This window comes from Salvelinus sp. IW2-2015, unplaced genomic scaffold, assembly GCF_002910315.2.
Source record: "Salvelinus sp. IW2-2015 unplaced genomic scaffold, ASM291031v2 Un_scaffold5473, whole genome shotgun sequence".
Classification (NCBI taxonomy): domain Eukaryota; kingdom Metazoa; phylum Chordata; class Actinopteri; order Salmoniformes; family Salmonidae; genus Salvelinus; species Salvelinus sp. IW2-2015.
Genome location: NW_019946738.1, coordinates 15,835 through 29,403, shown reverse-complemented (window position 1 = coordinate 29,403; position 13,569 = coordinate 15,835). Strand labels below are relative to the sequence as shown.

General features: G+C 46.3%; 1 protein-coding gene across 1 annotated transcript in view; it reads right to left on the bottom strand.

The window, feature by feature from the left end:
- mapk6 (mitogen-activated protein kinase 6) overlaps window positions 1-13,569 on the bottom strand; it is a 30,359-nt gene that overhangs the window by 10,654 nt on the left and 6,136 nt on the right. The window contains 3 exon segments of the mRNA XM_024144561.2: window positions 7,862-8,115; window positions 8,185-8,251; window positions 8,666-9,574. Of these exon segments, the coding sequence (XP_024000329.2) occupies window positions 7,862-8,115; window positions 8,185-8,251; window positions 8,666-8,902 (558 nt within the window). The 5' untranslated portion in view covers window positions 8,903-9,574.

Genomic DNA, 13,569 nt, shown 5'->3' with positions numbered 1-13,569 from the left:
AAGAGACAACGAGGCTCAGCTAGCGGGCCAAGAGACAACGAGGCTCAGCTAGCGGGCCAAGAGACAACGAGGCTCAGCTAGCGGGCCAAGAGACATGTGGACCAACTGGAAATGATCTAGGTTGAATGACAGAATGATCTAGATGTAGAGACAGGAGAAATGATTTAGTCAATAAAAGCTGGTGGATATTTTAAGCAGCACCAGGGCCAGGTTGGCTGGGTGGGTATATTTAGAAATGGGTAGATGTCTCTCTTGCATCAGCAGCTTTTAAGCAACTGAATGAGCAGTCAGAAAACCAGCCAGCCAGAACAGTCTGCCAGCAGAACGGCATGAAATCAGTCAATACACTATCACAAATGAGGAAACTCCAAGCAGTTCCCAGCAGTGACAACTGCAGTCAGAGATTTAGCAACAACAAGCATGGTAGCCTGCCTGTAATGTTGCATAAGAAGTCTAGAATGAAAGAAGTTCTGAGAATCCACAGCAGATTACAACAAGTGAACATTCTAGCTAGTGCTTTGTCTAACTAATTTCAGGAGAATTCATACGTCACACACACACACACACACAGCCGAAGTGACGCAGTAAGTCATTTCTCCAGACCAAAGCCACAGGTTTGCAACAGTCAGAGAGGCAGTGTTATCTAGCCCAGTGTTTGACAGAGAGAAAAACCTGTTTCCACTCACTGAGCGCTGTGCTGTTCTCACTACCAGACTAGTGGGTCGTCCATTCYAGACAGGAAGTACAGCCATGCTATGGTTCTCTATGCAAAGCCTTTATCTGTGTACAATAGTTTACATTTTTACTTTAGCTTCATTTGTGCAAAGTGGTTTAGAAATAAAATACATAATATATGTTTCTGTCTCAGATGGGTGGCTAACACCTCAGTGGAAGGAAGGGGGGAGTGAGGAGAGGAAGGGAAGAGGGAGGATGAAAAGGGAGTGTAGAGGAAGGGAGGAGGAAAATAAGAGGAAGGAGAGGAAGGCAGCAGTTGTAGAGTACTATAGGGTTGTCTCAGAGAACCTGGTGACAGAGGATTAGTAGCTAGATTTCCTCAGAGAACCTGGTGACAGAGGATTAGTAGCTAGATTTCCTCAGAGAACCTGGTGACAGAGGATTAGTAGCTAGATTTCCTCAGAGAACCACACGAAGCTAGCTATACACACACACTGACTGGTTTTATATACACACACACAGCTTTAATCCCCAGGAGATGTGTGTTAGGCATGCTTTTATATCACACACAGCTTTAATCCCCAGGAGATGTGTGTTAGGCATGGCTTTATATACACCACAGCTTTAATTCCCCAGGAGATGTGTTTAGGCATTGCTTTATATACACACAGCTTTAATCCCCAGGAGATGTGTGTTAGGCATGGCTTTATACACACACAGCTTTAATCCCCAGGAGATGTGTGTTAGGCATGGCTTTATATACACACAGCTTTAATCCCCAGGAGATGTGTGTTAGGCATGGCTTTATATACACACAGCTTTAATCCCCAGGGAGATGTGTGTTAGGCATGTCTTTATATACACACAGCTTTAATCCCCAGGAGATGTGTGTTTAGGCATGGCTTATATACACACACAGCTTTAATCCCCAGGAGATGTGTGTTAGGCATGTCTTTATATACACACAGCTTTAATCCCCAGGAGATGTGTGTTAGGCATGTCTTATATACACACAGCTTTAATCCCCAGGAGATTGTGTGTTAGGCATGTCTTTATATACACACAGCTTTAATCCCCAGGAGATGTGTGTTAGGCATGTCTTTATATACACACAGCTTTAATCCCCAGAGAGTTGTGTTAGGCATGTCTTTATATACACACAGCTTTAATCCCCAGGAATGTGTGTTAGGCATGTCTTTATATACACACAGCTTTAATCCCAGGAGATGTTGTGTAGGCATGTCTTTATATACACACAGCTTTAATCCCCAGGAGATGTGTGTTAGACATGTCTTTATATACACACAGCTTTAATCCCCAGGAGATGTGTGTTAGGCATGTCTTATATACACACAGCTTTAATCCCCAGGAGATGTGTGTTAGACATGTTTATATACACACAGCTTTAATCCCCAGGAGATGTGTGTTAGGCATGGCTTTGTGGGTCAAAATAAAACGTGTTAGGGCCTCCCGGGTGCGCAGTGGTCTAGAGCACTGCATCGCAGTGCTAGCTGCGCCACCAGAGTCTCTGGGTTCGCGCCCAGGCTCTGTCGCAGCGCGGCCGCGACCGGGAGGTCCGTGGGGCGACGCACAATTGGCCTAGCGTCGTCCGGGTTAGGGAGGGTTTGGCCGGTAGGGATATCCTTGTCTCATCGCGCTCCAGCGACTCCTGTGGCGGGCCGGGCGCAGTGCGCTCTAACCGAGGGGGCGGTGTGACGGTGTTTCTCCGACACATTGTGCGGCTGGCTTCCGGGTTGGAGGCGCGCTGTGTTAAGAAGCAGTGCGGCTTGGTGGTTGTGCTTCGGAGGACGCATGGCTTTCGACCTTCGTCTCTCCCGAGCCCTACGGGAGTTGTAGCGATGAGACAAGATAGTAATTACTAGCGATTGGATACCACGAAAATTGGGGAGAAAAGGGGATAAAATGTATTTAAAAAAAAAAATAAATAAAATAAAACGTGTTGATTAGAGAGAATGGTTTCTTTTAGAGCTGTTGCTCTGCTTAAAAAACGTGAATACACACCAAGTCATTTCTCCCCTGCCGTTTTAAAAGCCTTGTGAACCTTCGAGTGGAAACTGCGAGCCAAGCGGAGAGCTGTGTGTGTTGCTAGAGCTGGGTAACTGGGTCAACGTGAGTATGTGTGTCATGGGAGGAGGACTGTGGTGGAGTGATCCGAGCTACAGCAGGAAACATGTGTGGTGGTGGAATGACGATCTCTCCCGTTCATCTTTCCCTTCCTCCCCCTGTCTTAGTCCCCCCCACTCTCTCGCTCTCAATAACATTCCAGGAAATGTACACCTGCACATCAAGAGCAGCTACCATCTGCAAGCTTAACAGTCTCTCTRCTGCTTCTTCATAATGACACACAGGCCTGGAGGGTTTTAGGGAATATATACGTCTCATTCACACCGACGTCTTTTCAGGGTTTTACATGAAAAGGACTTGTTTGGAAAATGACTAAYTTAGCTTGGTTAAAAAAACACCACTTAAACCACTTGTTGCTCACATGTAAAAGGCCGTCATGTTATTGTCTAACTTCCTAGAACAAAACTGGGTTCAATAAAACATTTTATATTCCTATAAACAAACCCTTCAGTATGTATGTCAAGGCCATTTTGCATTAAGAAATCTTCARGGTTGGATTACATCTTGTAAATAGGAGGTCAAGTTGCCTCACTGAGCAGATGTCATATAACTCAGCTAATGCTAGTCTACACAGCCATGCCCTTTGCCCTGCTTCACTGAAGGGCGCACTTACGCTAAGCTAACTGCTAAGCTAGCTAACTCTGGTCTACAGCCGGCAGAGTCTCTGCCATGCTCACTGTGCTAAGCCGAAAGGGATGCTATTGCTAATGCTAAGCTAACGGACGCAAATGCAATGCTTTTGCCAACCAATGCGTCTAGTCAGCCAAAGGGCACGATAAGCTAAATGCTAAACTAACACTGGTTGTAACAGCGGAGCCCATGTTCCCTGCTTAACCTCAGGGCATGATTATGCTACGCTAGCAGCTTGAGAGCAGCTCTAGCCTTGGAGAAAGGCTCCCACGATAGGCAGGACAAAGGAATGATAGACTGACTGGCTGGGAGGGAAATGCACAGGATGCCTGATTCCTGCCTGCACGTGAATTCCAGACATTCTTGGTGGTGGGCCACTGGGTGTTTGACTGCTGCGGGTCCCACAGAAGGAGGCTGAGGAGGCTCTGAGAAACTCAACAGGCTCTCACACACACACCACTCAACATACAGAACCACTCAATCCTCTAACAAAGTTTAGAATATTTATAAGGGTGGGGGGATGGGACAAATTCTGAGAACTTCAATAAGAGCCTAAAAGAAGTCTGAGAAACGGACAATGTAATCTCCATAAGAACCCAATCACCTAAACCCAATCAGAGACAAATGGTGGCCATATTAAGCCAATCAGGGCCCATCTCTGGTCATATTGAGCCAATCAGGGCCCATCTCTGGTCATGTACAACGCAGGACATGGAGTAGGTCTAGCTGAAGATATATAAAAATATAAACTGGATGCTGATTGGCTAACAGCCGTGGTATATCAGACCGTATACCACAGGTATGATAAAACATATTTTTACTGCTCTAATTTCGTTACTAACCAGGTTCTAACAGCAATAAGGCACCTCAGGGGTGACTATGACTAATATACCACGGCTAAGGCTGTATGCAGGCATTACGTCATGCCATATACCACACCCTCTCGGGCCATATTGCTCAAATATAGCATCTATATAGACACTATAGAATATCTATACATTTAGACGTGTGCAAGTTCTTGCCAGTGTTCCAAGAGAGACAGAGACCAAGGTTAGTTGCTGCAAATGGGCTGGTTCTTTATTTAGACAGAGTGAGCTGTACAAATAGCATGCAGAGAGGCAGAGCCAGCCAGCTACCCCAACAGCAGGGCAGACAGGGGCACGGGAGTCAAGTGGTTGCCCCCCCCCCCCCGCCAGGCTTTGTGGTGGGTGTGTCCAGGCTCTCTGGATGGTACATGGAATGCGGCACCAAATGGCGTGATTCTCTGCAGAGAGAAGCGTGTCCACACACACACACACACACACACACACACACACAACGCTTCTGCAGTCCAACAGAAATACAAAAATAGTTGACATCAGCAGAGGCTCTTTTCAATTGGCCGTTCCCTTGCCCTCATGTCATCAATACAAAACCTGCTTATATGGGGAAAAGCCACCGCAAGACACAGCAGAGCTGCTATAGGGGCTGGAGAGGGAGGAGAGGAGGGATATGGAGGGGTGTCTGGCTACAGAGACTGAAGATGGTGAGAAAATCTCTTGAACTTCAAACATGCACCTGTAGCGCACACACACACACCGAAATGGAAATGCCAGTTTCCTGCCGTGTCCCCAGCACGATTCTATTCAAATGAGAGCGTTCTCAGCGATGAGTCACTGGAGCGTAGCGAGTCAACACTTGATCTGCGATATGAGCACTAAAACCAGCTGCTGTTGGGCTGTGTGTGTGTGAAGCTGTGGCCTAGCTGTAAGACTCTGGCTGTTGGGGCTGTGTGTGTGTGTGTGAAGCTGTGGCCTAGCGTAAGACTCTGGCTGTTGGGGCTGTGTGTGTGTGTGTGTGAAGCTGTGGCCTAGCTGTAAGACTCTGGCTGTTGGGGTCTGTGTGTGTGTGTGTGTGAAGCTGTGGCCTAGCTGTAAGACTCTGGCTGTTGGGGCTGTGTGTGTGTGTGTGTGAAGCTGTGGCTAGCTGTAAGACTCTGGCTGTTGGGCTGGGTGTGTGTGTGTGTGTTGTGTGGTGTGTGTGTGTGTGTGTGTGTGTGTGTGTGTGTTGAGCTGTGGCTAGCTGTAAGACTCTGGCTGTTGGGGCTGTGTGTGTGTGTGTGTGTGTGTGTGTGTGTGTGTGTGTGTGTGTGTGTGTGTGTGTGTGTGGTGTGTGTGTGTGTGTGTGTGTTGTGTGTGTGTGTATGCTGTGGCCTAGCTGTAAGACTCTGGCTGTTGGGGTGTGTGTGTGTGTGAAGCTGTGGCCTAGCTGTAAGACTTCTGGCTGTTGGGCTGTGTGTGTGTGTGTGTGTGTGTGTGTGTGTGTGTGTGTGTGTGTGTGTGTGTGTGTGTTGTGTGTGTGTGGTGTGTGTGTGTGTGTTGTGTGTGTGTGTGTGTGTGTGTGTGTGTGTGTGTGTGAAGCTGTGGCTTAGCTGTAAGACTCTGGCTTGGGGCTGTGTGTGTGTGAAGCTGTGGCCTAGCTGTAAAAGACTCTGGCTTGGGGCTTGTGTGTGGTGAAGCTGTGGCCTAGCTGTAAGACTCTGGCTGTTGGGGCTGTGTGTGGTGAAGCTGTGGCCTAGCTGTAAGACTCTGGCTTGGGGCTGTGTGTGTGTGAAGCTGTGGCGCTGTAAAATACTCTGGCTTGAGGCTGAGTGTGTGTGAAGCTGTGGCCTAGCTGTAAGACTCTGGCTGTTGGGGCTTGGTGTGTGTGTGAGAAAGTGTGAGGCCTAGCTAACTGTAAAAGTCCTGAGTGCATCCTGTGTGGTGCCAGAGAGAGGGCCGAGTCACACCAGACATGCCCTGGTGATGACTAATCTAAGACACCTGTAGCTGCACGGTGACTACTCCACTCCTCAGCTCTCCTCCCTGCTTTCTTCCTTCTTCCTCTCTCAGCTCTCTCTCCTTTCTTCAGTGACCCTGCTTCCCCTCAGAGTCCTGTCCAAAGAGCAGTGTACGGCTGGAGAAAGACCCACTCAACCTACATTCTCCCAGGCCAGACATCTCAGCCTAATCTCCATATCTCTGAAGTTTGAACGCCCGACTGGTGCCACAATCAAACACACAGCCTGGTCTACACTAACAAAGCCTGGTCTACACCACCACACAGCCTGGTCTACACCAACACACAGCCTGGTCTACACAACACACAGCCTGGTCTACACCAACACACAGCCTGGTCTACACAACCACACAGCCTGGTCCTACACAACACACAGCCTGGTCTAACAACAACAACAGCCTGGTCTACACCAACACACAGCCTGGTTACACTAAACAAGCCTGGTCTACACAACACACAGCCTGGTCTAACACAACACACAGCTGTACACCAACAACAGCCTGGTCTACACCAACACACAGCCTGGTCTACACCAGCACACAGCCTGGTCTACACCAACACAGCCTGGTCTAACACAAACACAGCTGGTACAACAACACACAGCCTGGTCGACAACAACACACAGCTGGTCGACAACAACACACTGCACAACCTGGTCCGACAAACAACACAGCTGGTCGACACACAAACGCCTGGTCGACAACAACACACAGCCTGGTCGAAACAACACACAGCTGGTCGACAACAACACACAGCCTGGTCACAACAACCACACGCCTGGTCACAACCACACAGCTGGTCGACACCAACAGCTGGTCACAACACACAGCCTGGTCTACAACAACACACAGCCTGGTCTACAACAAACACAGCCTGGTCTACAACAACACACAGCCTGGTACACAACACACAGCCTGGTCACACAACACACAGCCTGGTCACAACACAGCTGGTCACACAACACAAGCTGGTCACACACACAGCCTGGTCACAACACACAGCCTGGTCACAACACACAGCCTGGTCAGCAACACACAGCTGGTCAACACCACACAGCCTGGTCAACACCACACAGCCTGGTCAACACCACAGCCTGGTCAACACACCTAACACACAGCCTGGTCAACACCACACAGCCTGGTACACCACACGCTGGTCAACACACACAGCCTGGTCACACACACAGCCTGGTCAACACACACACAGCCTGGTCAAACCACACAGCCTGGTCAACACCACACACAGCCTGGTCAACACCACACAGCCTGGTCAACACCACACAGCCTGGTCAACATACAGTTTAAACTCTTGTCCTCAGCACCGGGGCAGGATGTGGTCTCCCTCCCCTCAACAGAAATATTGGTTCCCAGGGCCCTTATCTCAGCGGAAGCAAACGGAGGCGCGACTTCAGGAACTACCATACCTCCTCGTTTACTTCCTGTGGTGCAGTGTGGTGTGATCGGGTGACGCTATCAGCCTAGGGATTAGCCCAGTTGGTTTCTGGGCAATAAAGCCAGAACGCTATGCAGGTATCACACGGTTATTACAGACGGTAATGAATGTTAGTTTAACTAGTCTCTGTTTTGCCTCTTACCTTGTGTGAGTAGTGAGGATCCATGATCCGAGCCAGCCCAAAGTCTCCTATCTTCAGCACCAGGTCCTCTGTGTTGACGAACAAGTTGGCAGGCTTCAGGTCTCTGTGCAGTACGTTGGCAGAGTGGATGTACTTGAGGCCTCTCAGCAGCTGGTACATGAAGAGTCTGGCGTGGTCCTCAGAGAGAAGACCCCTCTCCAGGAGCTGACACAGGTCTGTCTCCATGTACTCCTGGACGATGTACACAGAGTTCACTCTGTCAGAGAGACCATGTCCTCTGTTAGGTGACGACCGCGTGGGCCTACGGTCTCTGCAAATAATACCTGGGAGAGGGAAGTAGAGAATATTATCTGTTAGGTGACGACCGCTGGGCCCTAGCGTCTCAAATACCTGGGAGAGGGAAGTAGAGAATATTATCTGTTAGGTGGCGACTGCTGGATCCTAGCGTCTCAGATACCTGGGAGGGAAGGTGTTCATATGTTAACATCAACTCATATGAGCAGATACACCTGCATGTTGTCTGTGTGTTGTTGACTGTGTGCAGTGTAACTCACATCCTGCCTCTGTATAGCACTAACTAGTGTGAGGTAGTCCAACAATTGGAAGTGACTTGTATTGTTCAACTCAGGCCAAGTCATATGACAGCAGAGTTTGATGTTGCAGTGTGACTTGAGCAGGGGAGTTCCCCCACTGTCTGCAGTGTTAGGAGCTGACCCATTCCACTGCTGTCCTGACTAAAGACATTTCCATATGAATGGCCAATAAAAAGTATTGTACAGTTGGTTACTGCATTTCCTGTGTTACCTTGACGGTGTTGTCGTGGTCCAGCCTCCTGATGATCTTGATCTCTCTCAGGGCGTGTTTGACGCTCTGAGGATCCGTCAGGATGATCTTCTTCACCGCCACGCGTTTGTCGCAGTCCGTGTCAACGGCTGAGAACACCAGGCCGTTSCCKCCGTAGCCCAGAGGCTTCAGGTCCATGTAACGTGGGCCCAGGTCAAACCCRTGGATGTTCATCAGAGACTCAAACTTCTCCGCCATCTTGGATTTGGTGTTTTGACTAAGTTTCTATTGACTTTGGGGTTGTTCAATACAAAATGGACAAACTGACTGGTAATAAGCTAAAGGAGGTCTTAACTGGTGTGTAATATTGTGAAAATATAAATGTGGGTGATATAACCCTTACAGAAGACTACTGTTTCCCCCTGTCTAACCCTCACAGAATCACACGGCTCTCTGACTCACAACCAGAGTAGAAAGTCATGTTTGTTTGACAAATGGTGCAMSTTTTTCAGGCCYAATATGAATTACTTTTTCAAAATCKTTTTTTTKTTGTTGGCGCTTCTCCGGTTATTAAACCGTTTTTAGGCGTTTARTGTTTAACAGCCAGCGATAATGGAATGAACGCAAGAGGCCAATTCAAAAACTACAACAGCATCTCSTTGCATCCTCACAGTACAGATACATTCAGTGATAGACTCATTCTGTGTAGCTGCATTGATTCAAATTGCGCCAAAAAGCACTACAATTTTAAATTCTATTTTTTTTGTTTTTTTTGTATTTACTCAATCTTCTTCCTGTTGAAACTACYGCTCATCCAAAATGGTGTCTTGCCTTTTAGTCTTCACAGAGTAGTCTGGCCCTCAACAATCGGGTGGCTCAAGCTCACCACAGTCGCAATCAAAGCTATCCTCCATTTTACATGGGCGTAACCTGAAACAGAAACAACACAATGCTTTAGGTCAGCAATCAGACAACAATTAGACAATAGTAACACTGCCATGGCTGGCTGACTTGACACAGTTCCATTCAACCGTTTAACAGCCTGGCGTCAAATGGACTAAATGACTGTCACTGTCCAATTTAACATGACCCAAAAGAGAAATACATGTATAGAAATGCTAGCTAATACGTTTCAAAACTTTCAAACTAGGTTTTTCATCCAATTGGCGACAGATTTTCACACAAATATTCTAAAATCTGCATAAAAACAATATGCAAATCTTCCCACCAGAGATGAGTTTCCATCAAATTGACTTGTGCATGATTTACATAGTGCGCATCAAAATACATTTTGCGGTTAAATTCCCATGTAAAAAAAAWTATAATAAAAAAAAGCAAGTTAATTGGGTTCATCACATTTTCAACTCTACTGATTGTTTTCACAAAAAAAGATGTTGTATAGCAAGTGTGTCCATTCTGGTATTGGCGCGTGTGCTCTAGACAACCGCTCACAGACACAGTGCGGGTATAAGACCACAACTGGATTATTATTTGACAAAAGAGAGAGATTATCTTGATTTGTAAAACGGCAGCCGAGCGTCGATGATCACGTCAACAGAATAAGACCCTTGATATTTATTGGAAAATAGTCTTATATTTTAACTATTTCAGGAAAATGTCCAGTTTTAGTCAATAAACTACAAAAAAATAGTCTTATATTTTAACTATCTATTTGAGGAAAATGTCCGTTTTAGTCTCAATAAACTAAACAAAAAATAAGCTAGCTACTTTTGGCTTTGCAATCCAGCACGTTGCAAATGACCATATGGTCTGCGGAAAGTCGCTAGGCAGATGTTAGAATGGGCTAAAGTAGTTTGGGAAAGGGGATACCTAGTCAGTTGTACAACTGAATGCCTTCAACTGAAATGAGAGGTTCAGGGGGCTGCCTTAATCCAGATCTTTGGCGCCGCGGGAACAACACTTGGGTTTAACTGCCTTTGCCAGGGACGAAATTAAGCAGAATATATGATTTTACATTATAAATTGTTTGCAGACTTGCGGTGGCCAAGAATCCTTCCAGACACACAAACCCCCCTCCCCTACCCGCACCACCCCCTCCCCACCAGCCACACACCATTCAACGCGAATCTATTACATGGCCCAAGTGTCAACACACTCACACACATAACACGCCAGAACCTGCAGCCGTTGGAAGGGGTGCCGCTGCTTGGGGAATAGGTCCTTCGAGCTTTTCATAGATTGAGACCTGAAGGGATTAATCAGTTAACGTTTAGCGTGCCAAGCTCAGCCTCGCACTGTGGTTCGGGAGGTAACTCTTACAGCACGGCCGAGTCTCTGGTCCAGGTTTTGACATTCCACCACCCTAAGACCATTTGTACTACCATCGGCAAGCAGATCAGTCGTTGCTATAGGGATTGTATAACCGAGTATGGTAGTGACAAACCCAAAAAGCAGTTCCCAAGTCAGCCGGCAGCCCTGTGCGGTCGAAGTAATAACATGTACTGACGTTGAGGGTTGAGAGCAGTTCCTGCTTGTCTGCTAAAGAAGACTGTCAATTACTGCATAATAATAGAATTTCACCACATCATGGGCGGATAGGGGGAGACTGCCCCTTGTTTGCGCTGTGTGAAAGGATAGAGCATTGACATCTCATTCGCAGATAATTTGAGCTATGTTGCGCAGCGGTTGATAGTCAGACGCGAGCATCAAAGAAAGGAGTACAAGGTTGTCTTGTGTTGGCTTGATTGCCAGGGGGGGAGGGAAGTGGGAGGAGGGGGGTATCGCGAGGGGTGTGATCCCAGATAAACTGGCATTCGTGTTGTTTCTAAATTAGTGTGTTAGTAATGATAAGAATGCGTCAAAACACGTCATATAGCGCTAGAGTTACCAAAGCCAGCTAAGAGTCAGGATCCACGTATGCATGCACCATTAAGGATACGTAGACGGAGAAAATTTGAGCTTAATAAAGCTGCCCAAATTACACACACTCATCAAAAGTGCAACCTAGTTATAACGCATGGAGAACATTTGCCAAAAGCGCTCTATGCGTTACTACATTGCTCCACAGCTAGTTGTTAATTTGCACTTTCCAAAACATTGTATGGTGTTTACCTATGACGCCACTGGGTAGTTATTAGCAGCTAAAGGGTCGGATACTACCTTTCGAGTTGTCCTTTCATATTATATATTATACCTAGAGGTCCGCAAATTTCCAAAAAATAAAATAGCTAAAACTAGCATTCCTCTGTCGTTTCACTAAGGACCAATACGCGGGTCTAAAAGGTTCATGTCCGTTAACTGCTTAACTGTTTTTAGTCTCTCAGTTATCATTCCATCCTACTGTCCATACTGAGTAAGTTCGAAAATATTTCTAGCCAACATTGTGTATATACTGCGGTGAACTTGTGTATTGCTATCATTCTCGACAAGGCAACTGCTTTGGTCAGTGATCGCGAGAGGTTGTTGTTATTTGTAGGCCTCTCTATCAGCCTTCAGTTGCTGCGATATCGTGGGATAATACAAGCCCAATGCATTACTAAAGTAGTGAAGTTATCGATCGTACCACAATGTTCCTCCGCCTCAGATGTCTAACAACAATACTGGAGTTAGAAGGTGGTGAAATACACACGTCGAGTCATGGAGATAACGGCCCTGTTGTTCTCAATTAAGCGGAGCTCATGCTATTGTGAGTTCCAGCCATGTACACACGCTTGTTCCATACTGCAACGTACTCGATACTCATTTGTCAGTTTTTGCCACAATGATGTCTGCGATATCTACACTTTATCAGAAGGAGACATGTGGGCATGAGAGACTACTCTCGCTAGACCTGACTTAAAGCACACGAGTTTTTGCCTTAATCATAATCGTTTTTGAAAATATTGGGATGTCTAGGACTGCTCAAAGATTGGATCGGAAAAGCTCAGATTGCGTCTCTGACCCGCTCACATTAAAAGAGCGTTGGTGACAGCCGTGCGCCCCAAGCGGCAACGACTTGGGGATTTCGTAACCGAGCTCAGAAACTTGTCTGGACAACAACGTGGTCTCAGAGTATTTCCATTAAAACTGTAAGCAAATCCAAGACACTCCATTTAGTATGGTATGTTACGTTTAGTATGGTATGTTACATTTAGTATGGTATGTTACATTTAGTATGGTATGTTACGTTTAGTATGGTATGCATTAATTTGTGGATGTCCATTATACATTTCATTATGATATGTTACAAATTGCAATTAGTACAATGTTACGAATTGCAATTTGTACAATATATGTTCCAAATTTGCTAACATTAGATATTCCAATTTGTTTGTGATCATTTTTTTGCTAATGGCTAAGTTAGCTTTAGGGGTTAGGGGAAAGGTTAGCTAACATGCTAAGTAGTTGCAAATGTTCTAAAGTATTAGCTCAATTAGCTCAAATGCAATCTTCGGTTTGCTATACGTTCGCTGTATTACGCCCACCCAATCACGCTCCTTTAATTTATGCTTAAGTAACCTTATCTTATGTAACAATACCAACGTAACATACACTAATTTGAGTGTCCCGGATTTACTTTTACTAGGTTACGTCTAGTTATGACACCCAGTCTGGGGACTGCTAAATCGTGGGCAAAATCATGTAGTGAACAGTCGTGGCCAAAAGTTGAGAATGACACAAATATTATTTTCACAAAGTCTGCTGTCTCAGTTTGTATGATTTCAATTTGCATATACTCCAGAATGTTATGAAGAGTGATCAGATGAATTGCAATTATTGCAAAGTCCCTCTTTGCCATGCAAATGAACTGAACCCAAAAAACATTTCCACTGCATTTCAGCCCTGCCACAAAAGGACCAGCTGACATGTCAGTGATTCTTTCGTTAACACAGTGTGAGTGGTTGACGAGGACGAGGCTGGAGATCACTCTGTCATGCTGATTGAGTTCGATAACAGACTGGAACCTTCAAAGGAGGGTGGCTGCT